The 19,874-nt window shown below is 41.5% G+C and overlaps 1 protein-coding gene across 2 annotated transcripts in view; it reads right to left on the reverse strand.

Moving 5' to 3' along the window:
- Positions 1-122: 122 nt before the first annotated feature.
- Positions 123-19,874, reverse strand: part of DYNC1LI1 (dynein cytoplasmic 1 light intermediate chain 1) — a 62,439-nt gene continuing 42,687 nt past the window's right edge. For both annotated transcript variants that reach the window (XM_032784146.2, XM_032784147.2), the window contains 7 exons: positions 18,395-18,530; positions 17,813-17,924; positions 10,644-10,703; positions 10,491-10,535; positions 9,456-9,576; positions 8,758-8,916; positions 123-2,454 (listed from right to left, as the gene is read on the reverse strand). In XM_032784146.2, coding sequence (XP_032640037.1) covers positions 2,342-2,454; positions 8,758-8,916; positions 9,456-9,576; positions 10,491-10,535; positions 10,644-10,703; positions 17,813-17,924; positions 18,395-18,530 — 746 coding nt within the window. In that variant the 3' untranslated portion in view covers positions 123-2,341. The remainder of the gene's footprint in view (positions 2,455-8,757; positions 8,917-9,455; positions 9,577-10,490; positions 10,536-10,643; positions 10,704-17,812; positions 17,925-18,394; positions 18,531-19,874) is intronic.

Consider the following 19,874-nt stretch of genomic DNA (forward strand, 5'->3'; position numbering starts at 1 on the left):
AGGAATCCTTCAATGCATATATTTCAAAAGCTTCAAATATGCAGAAATGAGGTTATGTTTTTATGTACTTTAGTATTGAGACTCCATTATAATTCTTTTTCTAAAATAAAGCCCAAAAAATAAACTGTGTAATGGATGTTTATTGAACTCTTTTGAGACATTTGTCCAACTTCACAAAGGGCTTTTACTTTGATATCAGATATGCTCAAATGAACAGAACTGAAGAGTTTAGAAACCAAAAGTGTCTTCTTTGCAAAAACTAAAACAGAACGAAAATAGTTTTGCAATTTAAACATGCTAAAATCTTAAATTTCTGCCTTTTAATGCTAGTATGGTGTACTACTAGAATTTAGATAGGAAACACATTAGTGAGCTCATCTGCAGGATAAGAGCTGTCATGCACATTTTAAATTACTATGTTAAATTACTGTACATGTGTAAGCACAGTAGTGAATTGTTCAAGGAACAGCAATGGATGCAATGCATCTGTGATTAGAAACCATTTCCTTCTTCACGTATATATTCTATACAGTTATTCCTCAGCAGTTCACATATTTGGTCAGGAGAGCTGGACCATTATTATTGGTTGCAAGGGCAACATTTTAACATTGCTGTACTTTTGAATAATCTGATCAGGAATAAATCTAATGAGATCCCATGTTTAAAATAATTCAATAGATTTGTTTAGATAAGACAGCTAGTCTCAGATTTTTAGCATCGATAAGCAGCCAATATTTTAAAAAGTTCCCTGAAGAGCAAGCAATAAAATCAAAGCTAACAAAAGCAAAACATTCGAGTATGTTAGTCTCAAGAACATTAATTTTTCAGGGAATCAGAAAAAAATCTGTATCAAAAGTAGGAATTTTAACAGCAATATCAAGTATAATACCATACCCAGAATAAAAATTATGGATATTAATGTTTTCTCCTAACACTTTTTAGCAGATTTCCAATTAGTAAATTAGGGAAATTGTGTATATTATAGCCACTGTTGTAGTCAAAAAATTGTACACCTATTTAAGAAGTGTTCATAAAAATACTCAGGATAAACATTGAAAGTTGTTCTAATTTCAGTATACCATGAGCTTCAGTGGGAAACTTCTCACATTATGTTTATGATCTCAAGTGTTTCTCAAATACTGTGTACCGAAAGCTGAAATAACCAATAAAATGCTAACTTTTGACACGATTCCACAAAGTGCACTAAAAAATCATCAGTACGATGCTTCGTATATCTAGTGGGCTTTTAAACTAAAGACTAAATCCCCGAAATCTGATGATCAAAGTTTTCCACGTAGGAACATTAGTACAATGCTGTATTGTATAAGTAGCAGACCCATGTGTTTCTTCCAGAACTATCACGTTTTAGGGAAGCTTAAACCTGGGCCATACTATTATTCACAGAAGGGTGAAAGATAAGAGGGAGGGACGTTTAAAGTACCTAGTATTCAAGAGTGAAACACTAAATATTTTGATTAGCTAATATACATTTTAATACAAGAGAATGCAATGCATGTATTTATATCTGAATGCAGATAATACTTTATTAACTGATCACAGTTTTAATGTCTGATTTAAAACCATAACTAATTTGGGAAACAAAAAGGGGGATGTTAAGGCTGAGCCATATATACAGAAAAAATCTGGATACTGATAATCTGTACATTTTTTATTAAGTTAACCTCTGCTTTTTCTTTACACAAAGTTTATTCAGTGTCTGAAGTTATCAAATTGGCCGACATTTTAAAGTCTTATGCTAGAATGAAAGTTTGTCCAAGTTTTTGATGCAGTATAAAATCTCAAGTGGAGATCAAACAGGTTTGCTGTCATATTCCACATGAAATGTTGAATTTTAATCAGGTTAGTTTATTGTTGGGGCACAAAATTATAATAAATGATTATCCTCTCTTCCAGCAAAACTAGTAGTTCTATCCCTCAAAGGTTAACCTGTATTAAATTCAACTATAATAGGTTGGGAGATCAATATACATTAAGTGCCCATGCTACAAATCATTTTCCAACGCTTTACGCAGCCTTTAACATTATATGATTAAGTGGACATATGTGCCATTTTACACAATTACACCAACTTTTCAACAAAATCCAGGAATTAGTTAATTCTTTAAGTTGCACCGTGAAGAGTAGTCCTATATGGTGTGGTATAGTTTTCCATCTGTATTAGCTCCCTTTTGTAAAGCTGGGCAACATGAAATCAAGACATCAACTGTTTGTCCTTCTCTGAAAAAGTGTTTCAGCTGTCTAGTTCCAGTCACTGAAGGAAGAGGCAGAGGCAAGTTTAAATTATCCCAGAAAACTGAATAAATTGCTTTATTTGGTGTCTTCAAGATGCTTCACCTTCTGTGGGGGATGTAGGTGTTGTAGGAGAGACCATTTCAGGTTTTCGTGAAATTCTATCCAATTCTGCCTGAACATCAGTCAAGACTGGCTTCTGGCCTGTACAGAAAAAAGCACACAACACTTGGTCATGCTTAAAAATGAAAGGACTTGTTTTCCCACAACTATGTTACTTCGTAACAACATCCATTAGAAAAAGAGTTAAGTCTTCCTGCTTTAATACAATACTGAAGAAGTTGTTTCATGCACGTCACATTTACAGACTGCACATGCACTAGAGTAAAGATATAGTAAAATGGAGAACACATTTAGTTTGTAGCAATTTTAGATGTGTGGGTTACCCTACTGTTTGGTTAAGAAGCCATTTTTACAACAGTTCTCTCAAAGTCTTGCACTGTATGTGGAAAGCAAATCCTATGAAATCCTAACGTAAATGATAAACGTCTCATCTCCTAAAATTTCTAGGAGGTGTTGAACAATAAACGTTGGCCCCACATTATCAGTATGTATTATTCACACCACATATTAACATGTATTAAGCACACAAAAATACACTGATTAATATTTCAAACAGTTACATGGCCAGAATTGGCCTATGTCTTTCTATAAACCTATTCACTTATTTTAAGTACCCTGTAACACTTTGCAAAGCTGAAACCAACTCTGGCATTAGAAAATAAGGAACTTGACTGATACTGATTTGATCTCTTGAGTATATTTCATAATGAAACAAAGTGCTCTCAAGTGACTGACTGTACAAATTACCAACAGAAAAAAGTATCAGAGGGGTAGCCGTGTTAGTCTGGATCTGTAAAAGCAGCAGAGAATCCTGTGGCACCTTATAGACTAACAGACGTTTTGGAGCGTGAGCTTTCGTGGGTGAATACCCACTTCGTCAGACTCTCTTCACATTCCTAATCGCCTTACCTCCCTCGACACAGGCATGGGGGAAACAGGATTATTTTATCTATGTTTACATGAAAATTCTTATTTCAAGGATCACAGATCCTGAATAGGTCTTAGCCGACTGAGCTTAAAAAGCAGACCAGATCTTTTCAGCTATTAAAGATCTGTGAAATTTTCTCCCCAGAAGAAGCCTATGACCAGTCTTTGCATATGAATCGGAATACACCCTGTCACAGAGTCCCCAGGCGATGCTTTGGAACTGCTCCAAAAACAAAGCCAGTCGGGACTTTGGGGAGCCTCCTCTCCCTTGGAGCAGACTGTTTTCAGGGCAAGAAGCTCACACGGCTTCACCTTCCTGGGTCTGACCCTGGAGCATACAGCATCCTCTGCCCCTCCGTGTGCTTCCCACAGCAAGTCCACCCAGACAGGGTCTGGAGAAGCCAGAAGGTCATGCACGCACCCCCACTTCACAGTCAGACATGACTCTTAGCCAGCCAATAAAAAAAGAGGTTTACTAGATGACAGGAACACGGTTTAAAACAGCTTGCGGGTACAGAGAACAGGACCCCTCAGCCGGATCCATCCTGGGGGGCAGCGAGCCAGACACCCAGGTCTGCACTCACTTCTCATCCCCAGCCAGCTTCAAATCTGAAACCCCCTCCACCATCTCCTTCTCTGCTGAGTTTCTTTCCTGGGCCAGGAGATCACCTGACTTCTTTGTTCTCCCACACCTTTAGCAACCCCTTTCAGGGGGGAAGGGCCTAGGCCATTAGTTGCCAGGAGACAGAGTGTCAGCCACAAACTGAGGCACCCACACAGTATTCTCAGGAAACATTAAGAACAGTCCAACTTCATCATACACCCTCCACATGAATACTGCCCCCCTCTTCAAATACAGGCTGGAGATCCTTTGTGCTTCTATTCACCAGTTCTTCTTGATTTGGTTGAAGACTCTCTGAATTCCCATCCACTCTCCCAAAGTGGGTATCACGAAGTTGTATTGTAATGCATATGGATAAGATGGCAGAATTGTATATGCATACAGAAGAACTGAAGGCAGTGTGGTAATCCTCCTTGTAGCCCACACATCTAGTGCTGGGTAATGGAGTTTGAAGTCCATATTGACAGGTTTAGCTAGGCTCTCACTCTGTATTCAGCAATAAAGGTTTCTGCTACAACTTTTCTAAAGCAGTCATGAGGCAGCTGCAGTGATTAGATGGAGGGTGTTCTGACATATCTGCTGAGGGCCAGAGTATAAGACCAACAGCTGACAATTTATGCTGCAACCATCATTTACCTTCTACCCCTGAAGATTCTGGCTCTGTGTAGTTCTTTAAGATGTATATCAGTAAAAGTAACACTTTGAGGTCTGTACTATTACCAGACAAGTGTGATAGTTAGAGATAGGATCAGCATGTCTCTGTCACTCTGTACTTAAAACTGAGGAAAAATTTCTGTAACTCTATGATGTGCTCACTTTAACAAGGACAAAAGTATCACTCAGTGGAAGAAAAAACATCCCTAGGGAAACTGGCTACTCCAGATAATTCCTGATCAATATGGCCCCAGGTTGGAGTCGGGAAGACCATGATATCATGTAGATTTGCACAACAATACTTCATAGTGAGAGTTGTGTGATCTAGGCAGCCAATGTTCAGTGATCACTGAGGGATTTAAACAACTAGGATACCCAAACCATGCAGAAGCTATTGATGAAATCTCTGTGCCCATTCTGAATCTTTCCCCTGTACTCTCTGGAATCAGCCCAGGAAAGGGTATTTTCAGTTGTGATGCAGGCCTTAATGGATCATCGAGGCAGGTTCACAGGGCAGCCTGGCAAAGTACATGAAGCCCAAAGTTCTTGAAAATCCTAGCATTCTGAGAACAGGAAGCGTAGGACTATTACAGTGGTACCTTGAAGTTCCAAGCAGGTGGACCTCCATTGTATTAAGTGCTGTACAAACATCAGAACAGCCCATGCTCCAAAAAGCTTAGAATCTTAAAGGACAACAGGTGGGTGAAAAGAATAAAATTGCAGTAGTAAGAGCCTGTTTAAGACCACTGGGAGCACTTGTGTGTGCATGCTAGGTGTGTTACAGGCATGCTAAGTGGGGATGAATATAGCTAGCATGCTTCCTTTATTTTCTAACACCACAGGCTCATGCAGCTATTACCCAGAAGGGCCTTTTTGCTCTCTTCACCTTCCCTAATAGGGGGGAGAAATCCAGGTGATGAGGAACAAAAGAGAGAACTTAATAGATGGGCATTCATATTACTTATCCTCATTATTCCCCTGCAGGAATGCAAGAGAGTCTCTGGGTCTGTATTTGTTCTCCCCACAAATGCTCTGATTCTAGCACACAAATATTGGAAAACAGCAGATAGAAGGAAGATTAAAAACCTCAGAGCTGCACAATACTAAGGGCTAACGGGTAAGGAACAGGATAAAATGAACGCAGATCTGGGATTAGGGTTTTTGACTTCTCAAGGGCTAATTTTAATGAGTTAAGGAAATTAGTTAGGGAAGTGGATTGGACGGAGGAACTTGTGGATTTAAATGCGGAGGAGGCCTGGAATTACTTTAAGTCTCAGCTGCAGAAACTGTCAGAAGCCTGCATCCCAAGAAAGGGGAAAAGGAAAAAACCAGCGGGCAGAGTTGTAGGCCCAAGCTGGCATGATGCAGCATCTCAGAGAGGGGGGGATTAGGAAAAAAGCAGAAAGAAAGCTTACAGGGGAGTGTGGGAAAAAAGGCGGCATTAGCAAGGGAAGCTACCTTAGTGAGGTCATAACATGTAGGGATAAAGTTGAGGAAGGCTAAAACGCCACCAGTAGAACTGGACCTTGCAACAGGAACTCAAACCAATAGTAAAAGGTTCTACAGCCACATAAATAAGAAGTAAAACAAAGAAAGAAAGAAGAAGCTGGTTGGCCCGCTGATAAAACACTGAGGATGGAATGGAGGGTTAAGAGATAACCTAGCATGGCCCATATATATAAATAAGTACTTTGGCTCCAGGTCATTTTAATAAAGCTACATGAAGGAGGCTTTAGGGATGATGATGGATAGGATGAATAACGGAGAATGAGGATAATGGAGGTGGATAATTACCGCATCCTGAGGTAGACGGCCCAAACTTGAACAGCTTAATGGGACGAAAATCGGAGGGGCCTGGGCAATCTCCAATCTGAGTAGATATTAAAGGAACTGGCGCAATGAAATTGCAGAGCCCGTTAGCGAAGGATTTTTTAAGCAACTCGGTAAACTCGGCGGGTGGTCCCGTACGATGGAGAATTGCTAAACGGTAGTTTTCCTTAATTTTGTTTAAGAAAGGGAAAAAAAGTGATTCCGGGTAACTATAGGCCTGTTAGATTGACGTCTGTAGTATGTAAGGTTTCTTGGAAAAATTTTAAGGAAGAAAGGAAGTCTTAAGGACATTGAGGTCAATGGGGTACATTTGCGGAACGCAATTGCAAACATGGATTGACTAAAGGTAAGATCGTGCCCAAACCAACCCCGATCTCCTTCTTTGAAGAAGGTGAAGATTACTTAGACAAAGGAAATGCGGTAGATCTAATGTTACCTCGGATTTCTCATGTAAGGCATTTGACCGAGGTTCCGACATGGGGGAACGGTTTAGAGTCAAATTGGAAAAGCATAGGGAATGAATTTATTGAAAGTTGTAAGGTGGATAAGGAACTGGTTAAAAGGGGAGACACCAGCGGGTCCGTACTGAGGGTGAACTGTCCAGGCAGCTGGAAGGGAGGTTACTAGTGGGAGTCCTCCTAAGATCGCATTTTTGGACCGGATCTTATTTAATTCTTTTTATTACTGGACCTTGCAGGCACAAAGAGCGGGAATGTGCTAATCACAGTTTCGCGGATGACACAAAGCTGGGGGAGTATTGCTAACACGGAGAAGCGACCGTTGATCACTATTCAGGAAGCATCTGGACCCACCCTGTAAACTGGCGTAATTAGTAATAGGATGAAATATACTAGTGGAAAAGTGCAAGGTCAATGCACTTAGGAGATAATAATAAGATTTTAGATATTACATTGGGGGACGCATCAGTGGAAAGCGGACAGAGGAGGAGGAGAAGGACCTGGGGTATTGGTTGGATAGCTGGATGACTATGAGCTGCCAATTGCCATGAGGGGCCGTTAAAAATAAAGCAAATGCCGTGTTAGGAGCATCAGGCGAGGTATTTCCAAGCAAGGATAACCGGAGGTGTTAGTACCGTTAATATAGGGCGCCCCCTGGTCAGAACCCCAGCCTGGAATATTGTTGTGCAGCTGCTGGTGTCCCATGTTTTAAGGAAGGGATGAATTCCAAACTGGAACAGGTTCAGAGACGGGCTACTTAGTAGATGATCCGATGGAATGCGAAACAACCTGCCTTATGAAAGGAGACTCAAAGAGCTTGGCTTGTTTTAGCCTGGCCAAAACGAAGGGCTCCGGGGGGATAGTTGCTTGCTCTATATAAAATAGATCAGGGGGCTTAACGTTAAGGTGAGGGAGAGGAATTATTTAAGTTGTCAAGTATAATGTAAGGCACCCAAGGACAAATGGGGTACAAAACCCTTGGGGATATAGGTAAGTTTAGACTTGAAATTATGGACGAAGATTTCTAAACCATTAGGGGAGTCGAAGTTCTGGAACGGCCTTCCGAGGGAAGTAGTGTGGGCAACAAGACGTTATCTGCGCTTAAGACTAAAGCTTGGTAAGTATTATGGAGGGAGATGAATCATGATGGGATAGTTTCTAATTTGGGCAACTGATCTTGGATTAATTTCAGCAGATAAGTCTGCTCAAATGCGTCTGTCAGGGGATGTTGGATGGGATGCGGAACTGAAGTTACTGCAAGAGAATTCGTTTCCTGGGTCTCGGCTGGGTGAGTCGTGCCACACATGCTCAGGGTTTAGCTGATCAGCCCTAATTTGGGGTCGGGAAGGAATTTTCCCTCCAGGGTGGAATGGCAGAGGCCCTGGAGGTTTTTCGCCTCCCTCCTGCAGCGTGGGGCATGGGATCGCTTGACGGGTGGATTCTCTGCAGCGTCGGAGGTCTTTCAAGAAACGCACAATTTGAGGACTTCAATAACTCAGGTCATGGGTTAATGGGTTAGGGGTTGTTATAAAAGTGGATGGGTAGGGTTCTGTGGCCTGCCTTGTGCAGGAGGTCAGACTAGATGATCATATTGGTCCCTTCTGACCTATGAGTCTATGAGATATTAATACAATATGATTTCCCCCCAAAAAAGCTCAGAGGCTCACAATACACCCATAACATCCTCCACATTAAGATCTACTATGATCTCATCTTGGCTTACCATTGTCAGCCTCTCAAATTTTACGTCATTGAACCATGGATAATGCTGTACACATTTAAGTTACTTATCTTGTCACATTTCTAACTGCATTTTAACAAATATTGCATGCTAGATCAAAGATATTCCTTGCACAAATGAAATTTCCAGTGATGCTTTATGATTAATCATACCTGACTTTTTTGCTGATGGTGGTAAATTGCTGCCACCACCTCCACTGCCCCCTCCTCCAGGGCTGCCACCACCAACACCAGGACCGCCTGGGGAACCGGTTTTTTTACTCAGCAAACTGTTGAAGAAGTTAGCTAGGACACCTTCGCTTGTGGCTCCAGCTACATCAAAAAAGTAGAAAGGTATTTTATATATGAAAAACAACGTTTTCCAAATAAATGCTGACTACACAGTTGTTTGCAGTGTTGTAGTACTGGGTTTATCCCAGGATATGAGAAAGACAAAACGTGGGTGAGGTAATATTTTTTATTGAACCAACTTCTGTTGGTGGAAGGTACAAGGTTTCAAGCTTCACTGAGCTCTTCTTCAGGTTTGGAGAAGGAAACCAAAGCATTCAAGCTAAATACGAGATGAGACAAATTGCTTGCAGCCTGTCTCAAATATCTATAAGACAATGACAAAGTCCAGAAATCCATTCCAAATACACTGACAATCTCTTTTTTATCCTCACCCATAACTTTATATTCAATAACACTTTGTCCAAACCATGTAAACAGCCATGGATACTAAAATGCCTCCCCAGTATTACCTCACCCACTTTTGTCTCTTACATATATTAGGTCAGTATAAACAAATACAAAAGTATTTCAAGTAAGAATAGCTCACTTATTTCTACATTCTCCCTGCACAAGAAATATACCTTTCATATTAGGATCAATTTTTTTTGAGCCAGTAGGGATAGGTGTGACACTGGCCACGTTGGATGTTACTGATCTGTTTGGTGTCCTAGGGGAGCCTCCGGGAACTCTTGGTGAAGCATCCTACACAAAAGTAGAAGATTGAATATTCAAACTATTTTGTGTACTTAATTTCCAGAAGTAATCTATTAATCTAGACAAGCAGAACTATTTAATTACATTTTGCTATTTTTTCCACTTTTTTTTTTTTTTAAAAAAGGTACATTTAATACTGATCATGTAATACAATGGAATACTTGTTGCAAAAAATTAATCCGTTTTAAATAAGAAGTCATGAAATGCTGTGAGATACTCACTTCTGTAAAAACGTGTATGTATAATGCATTAGCAAAGCACTTGAAAGTTAACGGAAAAAAACAGTACTGCAACTAAGAACCGCAGTCCAACAACTGGAGGCACTACAGAGGGTGGGTACTTCACCCTGACGGGAGAGTACTAAAGCTCTAGTTGTTTGGGAAACTGCATTCCCTAGTTCATGGAGAAGCTACACTAAGCTCTCCGTAGTATGAAGGCAAGTTGTGGCAAATATGGTGGAAAGAAGAATTTTTTATCAAAAGTAAACTGTGTGGAAAACTTATTACTTTCATTGCCTCACAAAAACAACTTAATAGAGCATATTACTGAGTAGTTGCTTGTCACTTGAAAAAAGGTTACAAGAGCTGTTCTGTAATTTTTTCTAAATTTGAACTTAAACAAGTAACAAGGAGTTACACTGCCGAGCATTTTATATACTAGTTCCAGAAATCCATCTAAAATGTAGGTATACACAAGTGTGCACACTCTGGAGTTCAATTTCATTCTGGGCTTAAGTATTTTTACAGCAATAAGAAAACTGTAGAAAAGCATTAAGAAAAAGCTTGTAGATCAGAAGTGCTCTTAAAAGTCAGCAATCTTCTCACCCAAACATGCTTCTGTATTAATCAAAACTGAGGAATGCGTGATTTTCAGTTTTAGTATTTAAAATCTTTGTTACTAACCACTGGCCTTCCAGCTGCAGTAGGTGGCTGTTTCGCTAATAGAGACTGGAAAATAAAATATTTAGACATTACTGTTTGCATTTACTGTAACAAGATCAAAAATAAATTTAATTGAACACCATGTTTAAATGAAACTAAATGCAAAGTAACTACCTGCTGCTTCATAAGAAACACTTGATCATCTTCTGCTACTATTTCTTTTTCATGCACAAACTGCAATATAAAAAACATTTTAATATGGTTGTGACTGATGTCATTTAAAAACTAGAGGTCATCTTTTTCTATTTAGATTAATATGAAGAGGCACAAAAAATGCATGAAGTGGGACTCAAGACAACATGGTCTTCAACCTAAAGCTGTGCTGGTGCTTTATACATTTTCTAATTGTTAACACAATGTGAGTGACCGTAAGGTAACTATCTTCACATGCTGCTAGCTGAATGTTTTTATCTCAGCATTTATTTTTAAAGCAAGAGACACTGTTTAAGTGTTTTATTTTGTTAACATTTTAAATACTTAGGTTTGCTGAGGCATTTTAAATACTTAGTTTTGCTGAGAGTTAGTACATCCTGAATTTAACTCAGATCAATGCAATTTAACTTTCCAAAAGAGCAGAAGTTAGATATAAGTGTAGGCATCTTTAAAGTGTTGTGGCTGCAGTGATAGAGGAAGACACTTTTAAATACAATGCTCCCATCTGAAGTCTGAATGGAAGCTCGCAGTCAAAGATGTACCCAGTAGTCTCTGAAGCCTTTCCAATTTTAATTTGACAAAATATGAAATTAAAATTGATTTAACATTCCTAATTGGATTCTCCTATTAGAAATTAGAAGCTAAGTCTGAAAGAAGTCAAGTTGCCTCAGCTTTTCTGTTAAATGTAGTAGCTGGGCTTCCAGCTGCATTTATAGCTACAGCTCATAAAAACTGAACAAAAAGAAATTTAAAAAGGAGTGAGGGAAAAGGTTAATAAATTTCACGAATTTTTCAAACCTCTTAAATAGTGGGTGCAGGCATACCCCATACGTATTTGAAATTATTTGAGGCTGTGATTTCTTAACACTGTTTCATAAACACTGGCACAATGGCAAAAATGCACAAGCGGCGCCTACCTAAATTAAATGTTTTAATGTTGCATTTTATTACATTGTATGTGATCCATTCAATTTGCCTGCTTTTGAAAAAAAATTCTGAGTTAGTAAACTATTTTGGGGGCATATTATAATGAAAATGTTGACCTATAGTGTTTGGTCCCATTTGGAAACTAAAGATGTACCCGTATATATTTTTTTTCCGCTGGAGATGGGACACTGGATGGGGAGGGTTCTGGATTACTACAGTGAATTCTTTCCCAGGTGTCTGCATGGTGGGGGTCGCCAATCAGCTTAGGGTCTAACTGAAGGAATTCTCCCCCAAGTAAGATTGACAGAGGCCTGGGAGGTGGGGAGGGTTTGCCTTTCTCTGCAGCATGGGGCATGGGTCACTTGCTGGTTTAAAGTAGAGTAAAGGGTGGATTCTCTGAAACTTTAAGTCTTTAAACCGTGATTTGAGGACTCCAGCAACTCAGCCAGATGTTAGGAGTCTATTATAGGAGTGAGCGGTTGAGGTTCTGTGGCCTGCAGTGTGCAGGAGGTCAGACATGATCACAATGGTCCCTTCTGGTCTTAAAGTCTGAATCTGAATCTAAGCATAAGAGATTTATGTTTCTTTGAGTATGGCAGCAACCCTAATGGTTTCACTGCTATATTTTGGCAAAGCAAAGCATCAAAATCCAGTGAAGATCTACAATGGAAATGTAATGGAGGGGTGTTAACAGGCTATTTTACTTTGAATGATCCCTAGAAATGTGTTAACTACTTATGCTTAAAAAAAAAAAAAAAAAAAAAAGTTAGTCACCTTCTCCTAACTGTTGTTCAAGATGTGTTGTTCATGTCCATTCTAAATCAGGTATGTGTCCATGCACAGCCAGAAGATTTTCTCCTTAGCAGTATCCATTGGGTTGATCTGGGCACCCCCTGGAGTGGCACTATCATGGTGCTCAGTATAGGGCCCTACCAACCTGCCACCCTCTCAGGTCCTTCTTGCTGCCTACTCCGACAGAGGGGTAGGTGGGTTGCTATTGGAATGGACGTGACCACCACATCTCGAAGAACAGTTACGAGAAGATGAATCACCTTTTCTTCTTTGAGTGCCTGTTCATGTCAATTCCAAGTAGGTGACTCCCAAGCCTAAATTCAGGAGGCGAGGTCGGAGCTGTCCACTGACTGAAGCACTGCTCTACCGAAGGCCGCATCATCTCTAGCCTGCTGGGTAATTGGATAATGTGCAGTGAAAGAACTTATGGGGGACCACGTTGCCGCTCTACATATTTCCTGGGTCGAGACTTGCGCCAGGAACGCTGCTGAAGAAGCCTGTGCCCTAGTGGAGTGTGCTGTGAGCAGAAGGGCAGGTACCTCTGCCAGGTTATAGTATTCACAGATGTATGAAGTGATCTCTAAGGAAATTTGCTGGGAGGAGATTGGAAGACCCTTCATCCTGTTTGCCATGGCCACAAATAAGTTGAACGGACTTCCTGAACTGTTTCGTTCTTTCAATGTAAAAGGCTAGCGCTCTGCAGATATCTTATGAGCAAAGCCTCTGTTCTCTGCCTCTTGAGTACGGCTTAGGATAGAACACTGGAAGGAAGATGTCCTGGTTGATGTGAAACTGGGAGACAACCTTCAGGAGAAAAGCTGGATGCGGTCTGAGCTGAACCTTGTCCTTATAGAACACGGTGTAAGGGAGCTCTGATGTTAGGGCCTTGAGCTCAGACACCTCCTGGCTGAGGTTATCACTACCAGAAACACCACCTTGTATGACAAGTAGAGCGGGGAACACATTGATGGGTCCACCCTCTGAATCACTGTCAATTTGGAAAGGACCAGATTGAGGTTCCAAGTCGAGGTTGGTTGATAAACGTGCAAATATAGCCTGTCGAGACCTTTCAGGAAACAGCTGACCATAGGGTTGGCAAACACTGACTGGCCCTCTGAAGCTGAATGGAAGGCAAAGATGGGAACCAAGTCAACTCCTACTGACAAGATGGCCAGTCCCTGCAGCTTGAGATGGAGAAGGTAGTCCAGTCTGAGTGGTATAGAGACAAGTGTTGGGAATGAGTGATGCTACGCTGACCAGAATGAGAATCTCTTCCTGTTCGCAAAGTAGGTTGCTGTGGTGGAGGATTTCCTACTGTCAAGGAGGACTTGTTTAACCAGGTCCAAGCAGGAGAGCTCCATGGGTTTCAGCCATGGTGCTTCCATGCCGCGAGGTGCAACGACTCAAGGTTCAGGTGCTGGAGATGGCTGTGATCCTGAGTTATTAAGTCCGGGAGGCACGGCAAGGTAACTGGGGCTTCCATGGACATTTCCAGGAGAGGTGTGTGCCAGTGTTGGTGGGGCCAGGCTGGAGCTATCAATATCACTGAAGTCTCTTCCCTCCATATTGTTCACAAGGTGCTCAAGAGAGGGATGGTCAGGAACGTGTAGAGAAGATGGCCTCTCCATGGGAGGAGGAAAGTGTCTGTGATGCTGCCCAGTCTGTGATTCAGGAAGGAGCAAAAAACTGTTGGCACTTCTTGTTGCATCATCTGGTGAACAGGTCCATCTGGGGAAAGCCCCACCATTGGAAGATGGAGTTTGCGATGTCCAGTCAGAGGGACCACTTGTAGCCATGAAAAGACCTGCCTGCCGAGACAGTCCACCAACTTGTTCTGTACTCCTGGGAGGTACGATGCTTGCAGGTGTATCAAATGAGCTAAACAAAAGTCCCACAGTGCGAGGGCTTCCTGACACAGGGGAGAGGAGCGTGCACCCCCATTTGTTGATCGTGGTGTTGTCAGTCATGATGATACACATTTCTCTGTCAAGTGGGCTTAGAAAGTCTGGTATGCCAGATGCACTGCTCTCAGCTGACATTGATGCGGAGAGCAAGTTCCGCCTGAGGCTAGAGGCCTTGCGTCCTGAGGTCTCTCAGATGTCCTCCCCAGACCAAGGGCTGACGCGTCCATCATTAGCAAGAGAGACAGCTGAAGACCGGTGAAGGGGACCCTTGCACACACTACCTGCGTGTTGAGCCACCACTGGATAGTCGAGGACCGGGAAAGGCAGAGTCATGACTCTGTCCAAACTGTCCCAAGCTGGCCAATACATCGAGGTTAACCATGATTGGAGAGGCCAGAGTCTGAGCCTGGAGTGTTGCACCACATAGGCAGAAAAAGGAATTGGGATGGTGGTGTGAGGGAGCAATGGAGCTACCCCCGATCCTGCTGACGCCAACCATGCTGGAGGCAGTATAAAAATGGATGAGGCCACCGATGCCACCCTGGAACGTGACCCTTGGCCTTGGTGAAAGGCCCAGTGAGTCCAAAAGGGCCACTGTGCTGGGGGCTGCCACTGCGTGGGCCACAGTGCTGGGTAAGGGTGCCGGTCTCGTGATGACCTGGACCATCTATTTGAGGACCACAGAGAGGCAGTACTTTGAGGCACCCAGGGTCTGCACTGAGGGCTTGGGGATCGACGAGGCTGCTGACCCTGTTTGGTACCAGGGAGCGGTGCATCAGGGATGGAGACCACTGGGACATCATTATGGGCTTTCCCCTTGACGGTCCTGGGAGAGCAACGGGTGTTGGCAACCTCTCCCATCTAGGCGGGGAAAACAGTGCCGTGAGCTGGAGCAGGTCCAGTGCTGCCTCAAATGCCTTCGGGGTCAATGGGAGGTGAAGTTGTTGGCTTGGCCTCAGCAAGCGAGAAGTGTCCAGACTCAATCGCCCTTCCATGGGGGCAGGAGTCAATGCGACTGTCTCTGGCAGTGAAGCCAAAGTAGTATGGCATGGGGCACTGTGTACTGGTGAGGAGGTACTTGGTACTGAGTACGCCAACCTGGGGTTGGACTGGGGCTGGAGTGCTGCTTCTGTTAGTAGGATCTTCAGGCACTGATCTCTATCTTTCAGTGTCCTGGAGCAAAATTCCCTGCAGATCCTACAGCGATCCTTTTGATGGCTCTCCCCGAAACACTTCAAACACAAAGCGTAAGGATCGCTTCTGGGCATACACTTGCTGCAGACCTCACAGCCTTTGAAGCTAGGAGACAGCGGCATATCCTAGTGCTGGGATAGTGCTGGAAGGCAAACCCCTCCAAAGGAAACTTAAGTAAAGTACCTACTAACTACTTAACATTAACTACAGAACTAATGAAAACTATATACAGACTGCCAAATGCACTTGTCATGACAAGAGGAAGTGGAAGTTCCAGTTAATCGTCACTGGTGGTAAGAAGGAACTGAGGAGGTGGTGGGTAGGTAAAGCCCTATATTTAGCGCCATGATGGCACCACTCCAGGGGGCGCCCAGACTGACCTGATGGATACTGGTAAGGTAATAATCTTCTGGCTACTGCATGTGTGCACACTTGATTGGAATTGATATGAACAAGCTCTGAAAGAAGAACAATCTATTCCATCTTGTATTTAGTTGTGACACTCTTGGTATGTCTACACTGCAACTAGACACTTGCAGCTGGCCCAGGCTCAGGCTGTGGGACTGTTTATCTGCAGTGCAGACTTTCCTGCTCAGGTTGTAGTCCAATCTCTGGGATCCTCCTATCTTGCAGTATCCTAGAGCACAGAGGTCTGCACTGTAATTAAATAGCCCCATAGCCCGAGCCCTGATAGCCAGAGTCAGCTGGCATGGGCCAGCCAGGGGTTTTTAATTGCAATGTAGACATTTCTTCAGAGTAAGGAATGAAGAGGTCTGAATAAAATCAAAAGCTTGTCCCTCTCACCAACAGGAGTTGGTCCAATAAAAGATATTACCTCACCCACTTTGTCTCACTAACTGAGAAGCAACTAAATCAAGAAGTTTTCTATTTACACCTTCGGTGTTTCTTTAAAGTGGGTCTTAAATCAATAAGACAAGGATGCGTTAGCATTTGGAGCAGACTGCTGTTATAGATTATGCTTTTTGGGAAGAAGGGAAGACACCACCTACTATTGACTCATTACTGAGTTTATAATTTGAGATTATGAGGTCAGTAACTGACACCTAGGGCACTGCAGCCTGATTTAGTTTGGTTCCAGACACATCAATGGCTAAATGATTTTGCCCCCTGTATCTTTTTCTCCAGGTGAAGAGAACAGAAGGGTTTTTGATAGTTATTTTACCAGGTAATCCTAGACATTTTAAGAGGCTTTCTTGTAAGAATGAAATGTGGGGGAGGGGGGCTTTAGATTGTGTTTCTGAATTTTCACCAAGTTTTCCTTTCTTCTGAAGAAAGTTCTATAGAGAATAATGGCAACAGGGAGACGAGGGGTGGAAAAAAAAAATATCTACAAATGCATTTCTTTGTTGGATGAAATAAATAAACCCTTTAAGTAATAGAGAAAAAACACTAGTGATTGAGGAGAGCAAACAGCAAGCCTGTTTTTTCTTAATTCTAGCTCTCTAAAAAGAAATCTGCATACACAAGGCTCAGTTTAGCTTAACTATGTCTGAACCTAGGACACAGATCCTACCTGGAAGGCTCTTCCTTCATTTTCACCACATCCATTACCCAGAGGATTGTCTACAGATCCAGTTCAAGTCACCTTCATAAAGGCAGAGGCATAAGAATACAACCCATCATGAACAGTTTGAGTTAGATGTTTATGCCTCTTTCAAAGCTACTGTTGGAACCAGTACCCTGCCGGAGCTGCGGTGGGAATTTAAAGGGCCCAGAGCTCCATTGCAGCCGGAGCCCCAGGGGCTCCTAGCCACCTCTGCAGCTGAGAGCCCCAGGTTGATTTAAAGGTCCTGGGGCTCCCAGCCACAGCCGGTGCCCCAGGGCCTTTAAATCTTGAGAGGTACCGCCTCTTCTGGTTGAGGCCACGCCTCTTCCAGATGAGGCCACACCCCCTCAGGACTCCAGTAGCACCAGCAAGTCCTGTAAATTACTTTCACCCCTGCTGCTCAGATTGAGCAAAATAAGCCAGATATTGAAGGGAGTAGTGTGCTACATACAGCAACACTCATTTGTTTCTTCCTTTCCATGTTGGACAGCAACTAACTATAACACAAACAGTAAGTAATGAGAGCTAGTTTCTGGTGGCTTTCAAGAGGAAGCAAAAAGCAAACTAGAGAACTCACATAAGGAAGGTAACCAGAAAATAAACAAAAGTCTTGTGGTTAATAGGCATGGGGTAGCCAACCAAGGGAAGGGAGAAATGCTCTAAAGTATGGCAGGGTTGCAATGTGTGTTATATTCCTACAGGTTAACAAAACAGGTTTCCTTTGAAACCTACTGAAATCAAATTACCTTTCTGACAGGCGGTTTTGTTATGATATCTTCAAAACTGTCATCTGCTTTTAGTGTCTGAAAGTTTTCATGTAATATTCCTATCTTCTTGTCATTATCCCATCCTGCAGGACTTAAGGTAAACAAATACAGACATTGATCTTCAAATTTAAATACTCACTTGGTTGTTCCCTAACACCAAATATCAACTTGTGGATAAAGATTACCATTGTTGAAAGCCAAAATAGTTTTAATAACTCCCTTCCTCTACAGCAGCCAGTGGTTAGCAGCGTCAGCTGTATGAAGTATTTTTATTTTGCTCAGTGTAACATATTGGAGAAGTGATTTTTTCCTGGTGGAACATACCACTTTAAAAACTGGCTTGACACTTCCTCTCTCAAAACAACAGTGACTGCTCACCCATTAACTAGCAATCCAGAAAAACCCAAACATGTTCTTATGGTGAATTTGTAACACTTAAACACAGAAATTTAGTGAATGTTAATGTTGAAACAAAATGGAAATAGCTTTATAGAACCACTACTACTTATACACACTATACTGTGTAAATACAAATGTATTTAATAATAAAGATAAACTTACATAAATACTGCATCTTTTTCCACAACAGCAGCAGATACATTGAAAGGAAATCCATATAATTTCTGGACAATATATCTATACACTAAATCGATATTTTTATTTTCCTTTACTGAAGTGTAAATAAGCGCTGCACCATCTGAACACATTTGTTAAAAGAAAATCAGGAGTTTTATTAGCGCAAACTAACAATTAAGTTTACAACTAATCTTTTTAGAACACTGCTCATTGTTTCCAAAAGCGAACTTTATAACTGCTGGAACTATTCAAAGAAAATTTCTATTTGAAACCAACCTTAATTGTATAAACTCATTTAGTGACTGAAAAAGCCAGGCAAAATAAATACCTCTACTCAGTGAGTCAGTTGCATGATGTAAGCTTTTATAGCAACAACAGGCTCTTCCCACTCCCCAAAGAAAAGCCCACAATGCTAGAACAACATTAATGGTAAACTATCAAAGCTGATCATCTCAAAAGTACTGCATTTATTGCCAAAGACCTCTTAAAGCCTCCTATAATTTCTTTTTAAAGCAAAGGAGCAGAGTTGTACCATATAAAATGAAGTTACACGTTTCCCTACAAGGGGTGAGTATAATGCCAACACAGATGTGCATAGGTAGTTGATGTGCCTGAAACTACCTGCCAACACCAATATGACCTTAAGATGATATTGCTCTTTCAGAGTCTTTAAAGTTTTTAATTATGACATTTCTCTAAATAGTTATATATCAGTCTTTAAATTATGTAACAAATATTAAGAAAAATGTTTAAACACTTACAGTGCTTTGTTTTTTCTAAGTGCTCTACAGCATCATGAAATATTGGAAATTTGTGGGACTCTTTAAGAGGGTCTGGCAAACTTAAAACAATTGAAACTTGGATATTAGAAGCTGAACATCTCCAGAAAAGGTAAAGGATACTTTTCAGTATGTGTAGTTCAACTTATAACTTTTCTTTTTCATAATGATTAGGAAGATATCCAGTGGGATTTCTAATACCTATTAGATAGATTTATATCCTATATTTAAAAAACCTCAAGTTGTACACATAGGAGCTAGTTTATGTAACAGTATACTATCACCTAATATCCTCCTTCACCTTTTTGGTTATATCCATTTGCATTGTATTGGGTGTCAATTCAGCAATTTGCTCTGCTGGCATAGATCCCAACTGGAGGATGGGGGTCTTAAATTATAAACAGTTTGGGACAGGCACTGTGCCAATCCTGACAGGGGCCTCAAGTTCTTGAACTATTGTTTATCCACAAATGATAACTTCTCTATGGTCTTGTCTACATTACCTTTCTTAACATTGCCCTTCACTGAAGCTCTAAAGCTCGTAAAATAGTGTGGACAAGCTGCTGGAATTTTAAATGTCCTCTAGACCTGCGCTTTGCAAGATTAGATGACTAAAGATAAAATGGTGTATAGTACAGTTGAACCTCAGAGTTACGAACACCTCGAGAATGGAGGTTGTTCGTAAC

Source organism: Chelonoidis abingdonii, chromosome 2 (genome assembly GCF_003597395.2).
Source record: "Chelonoidis abingdonii isolate Lonesome George chromosome 2, CheloAbing_2.0, whole genome shotgun sequence".
NCBI classification, from domain to species: Eukaryota; Metazoa; Chordata; order Testudines; family Testudinidae; genus Chelonoidis; species Chelonoidis abingdonii.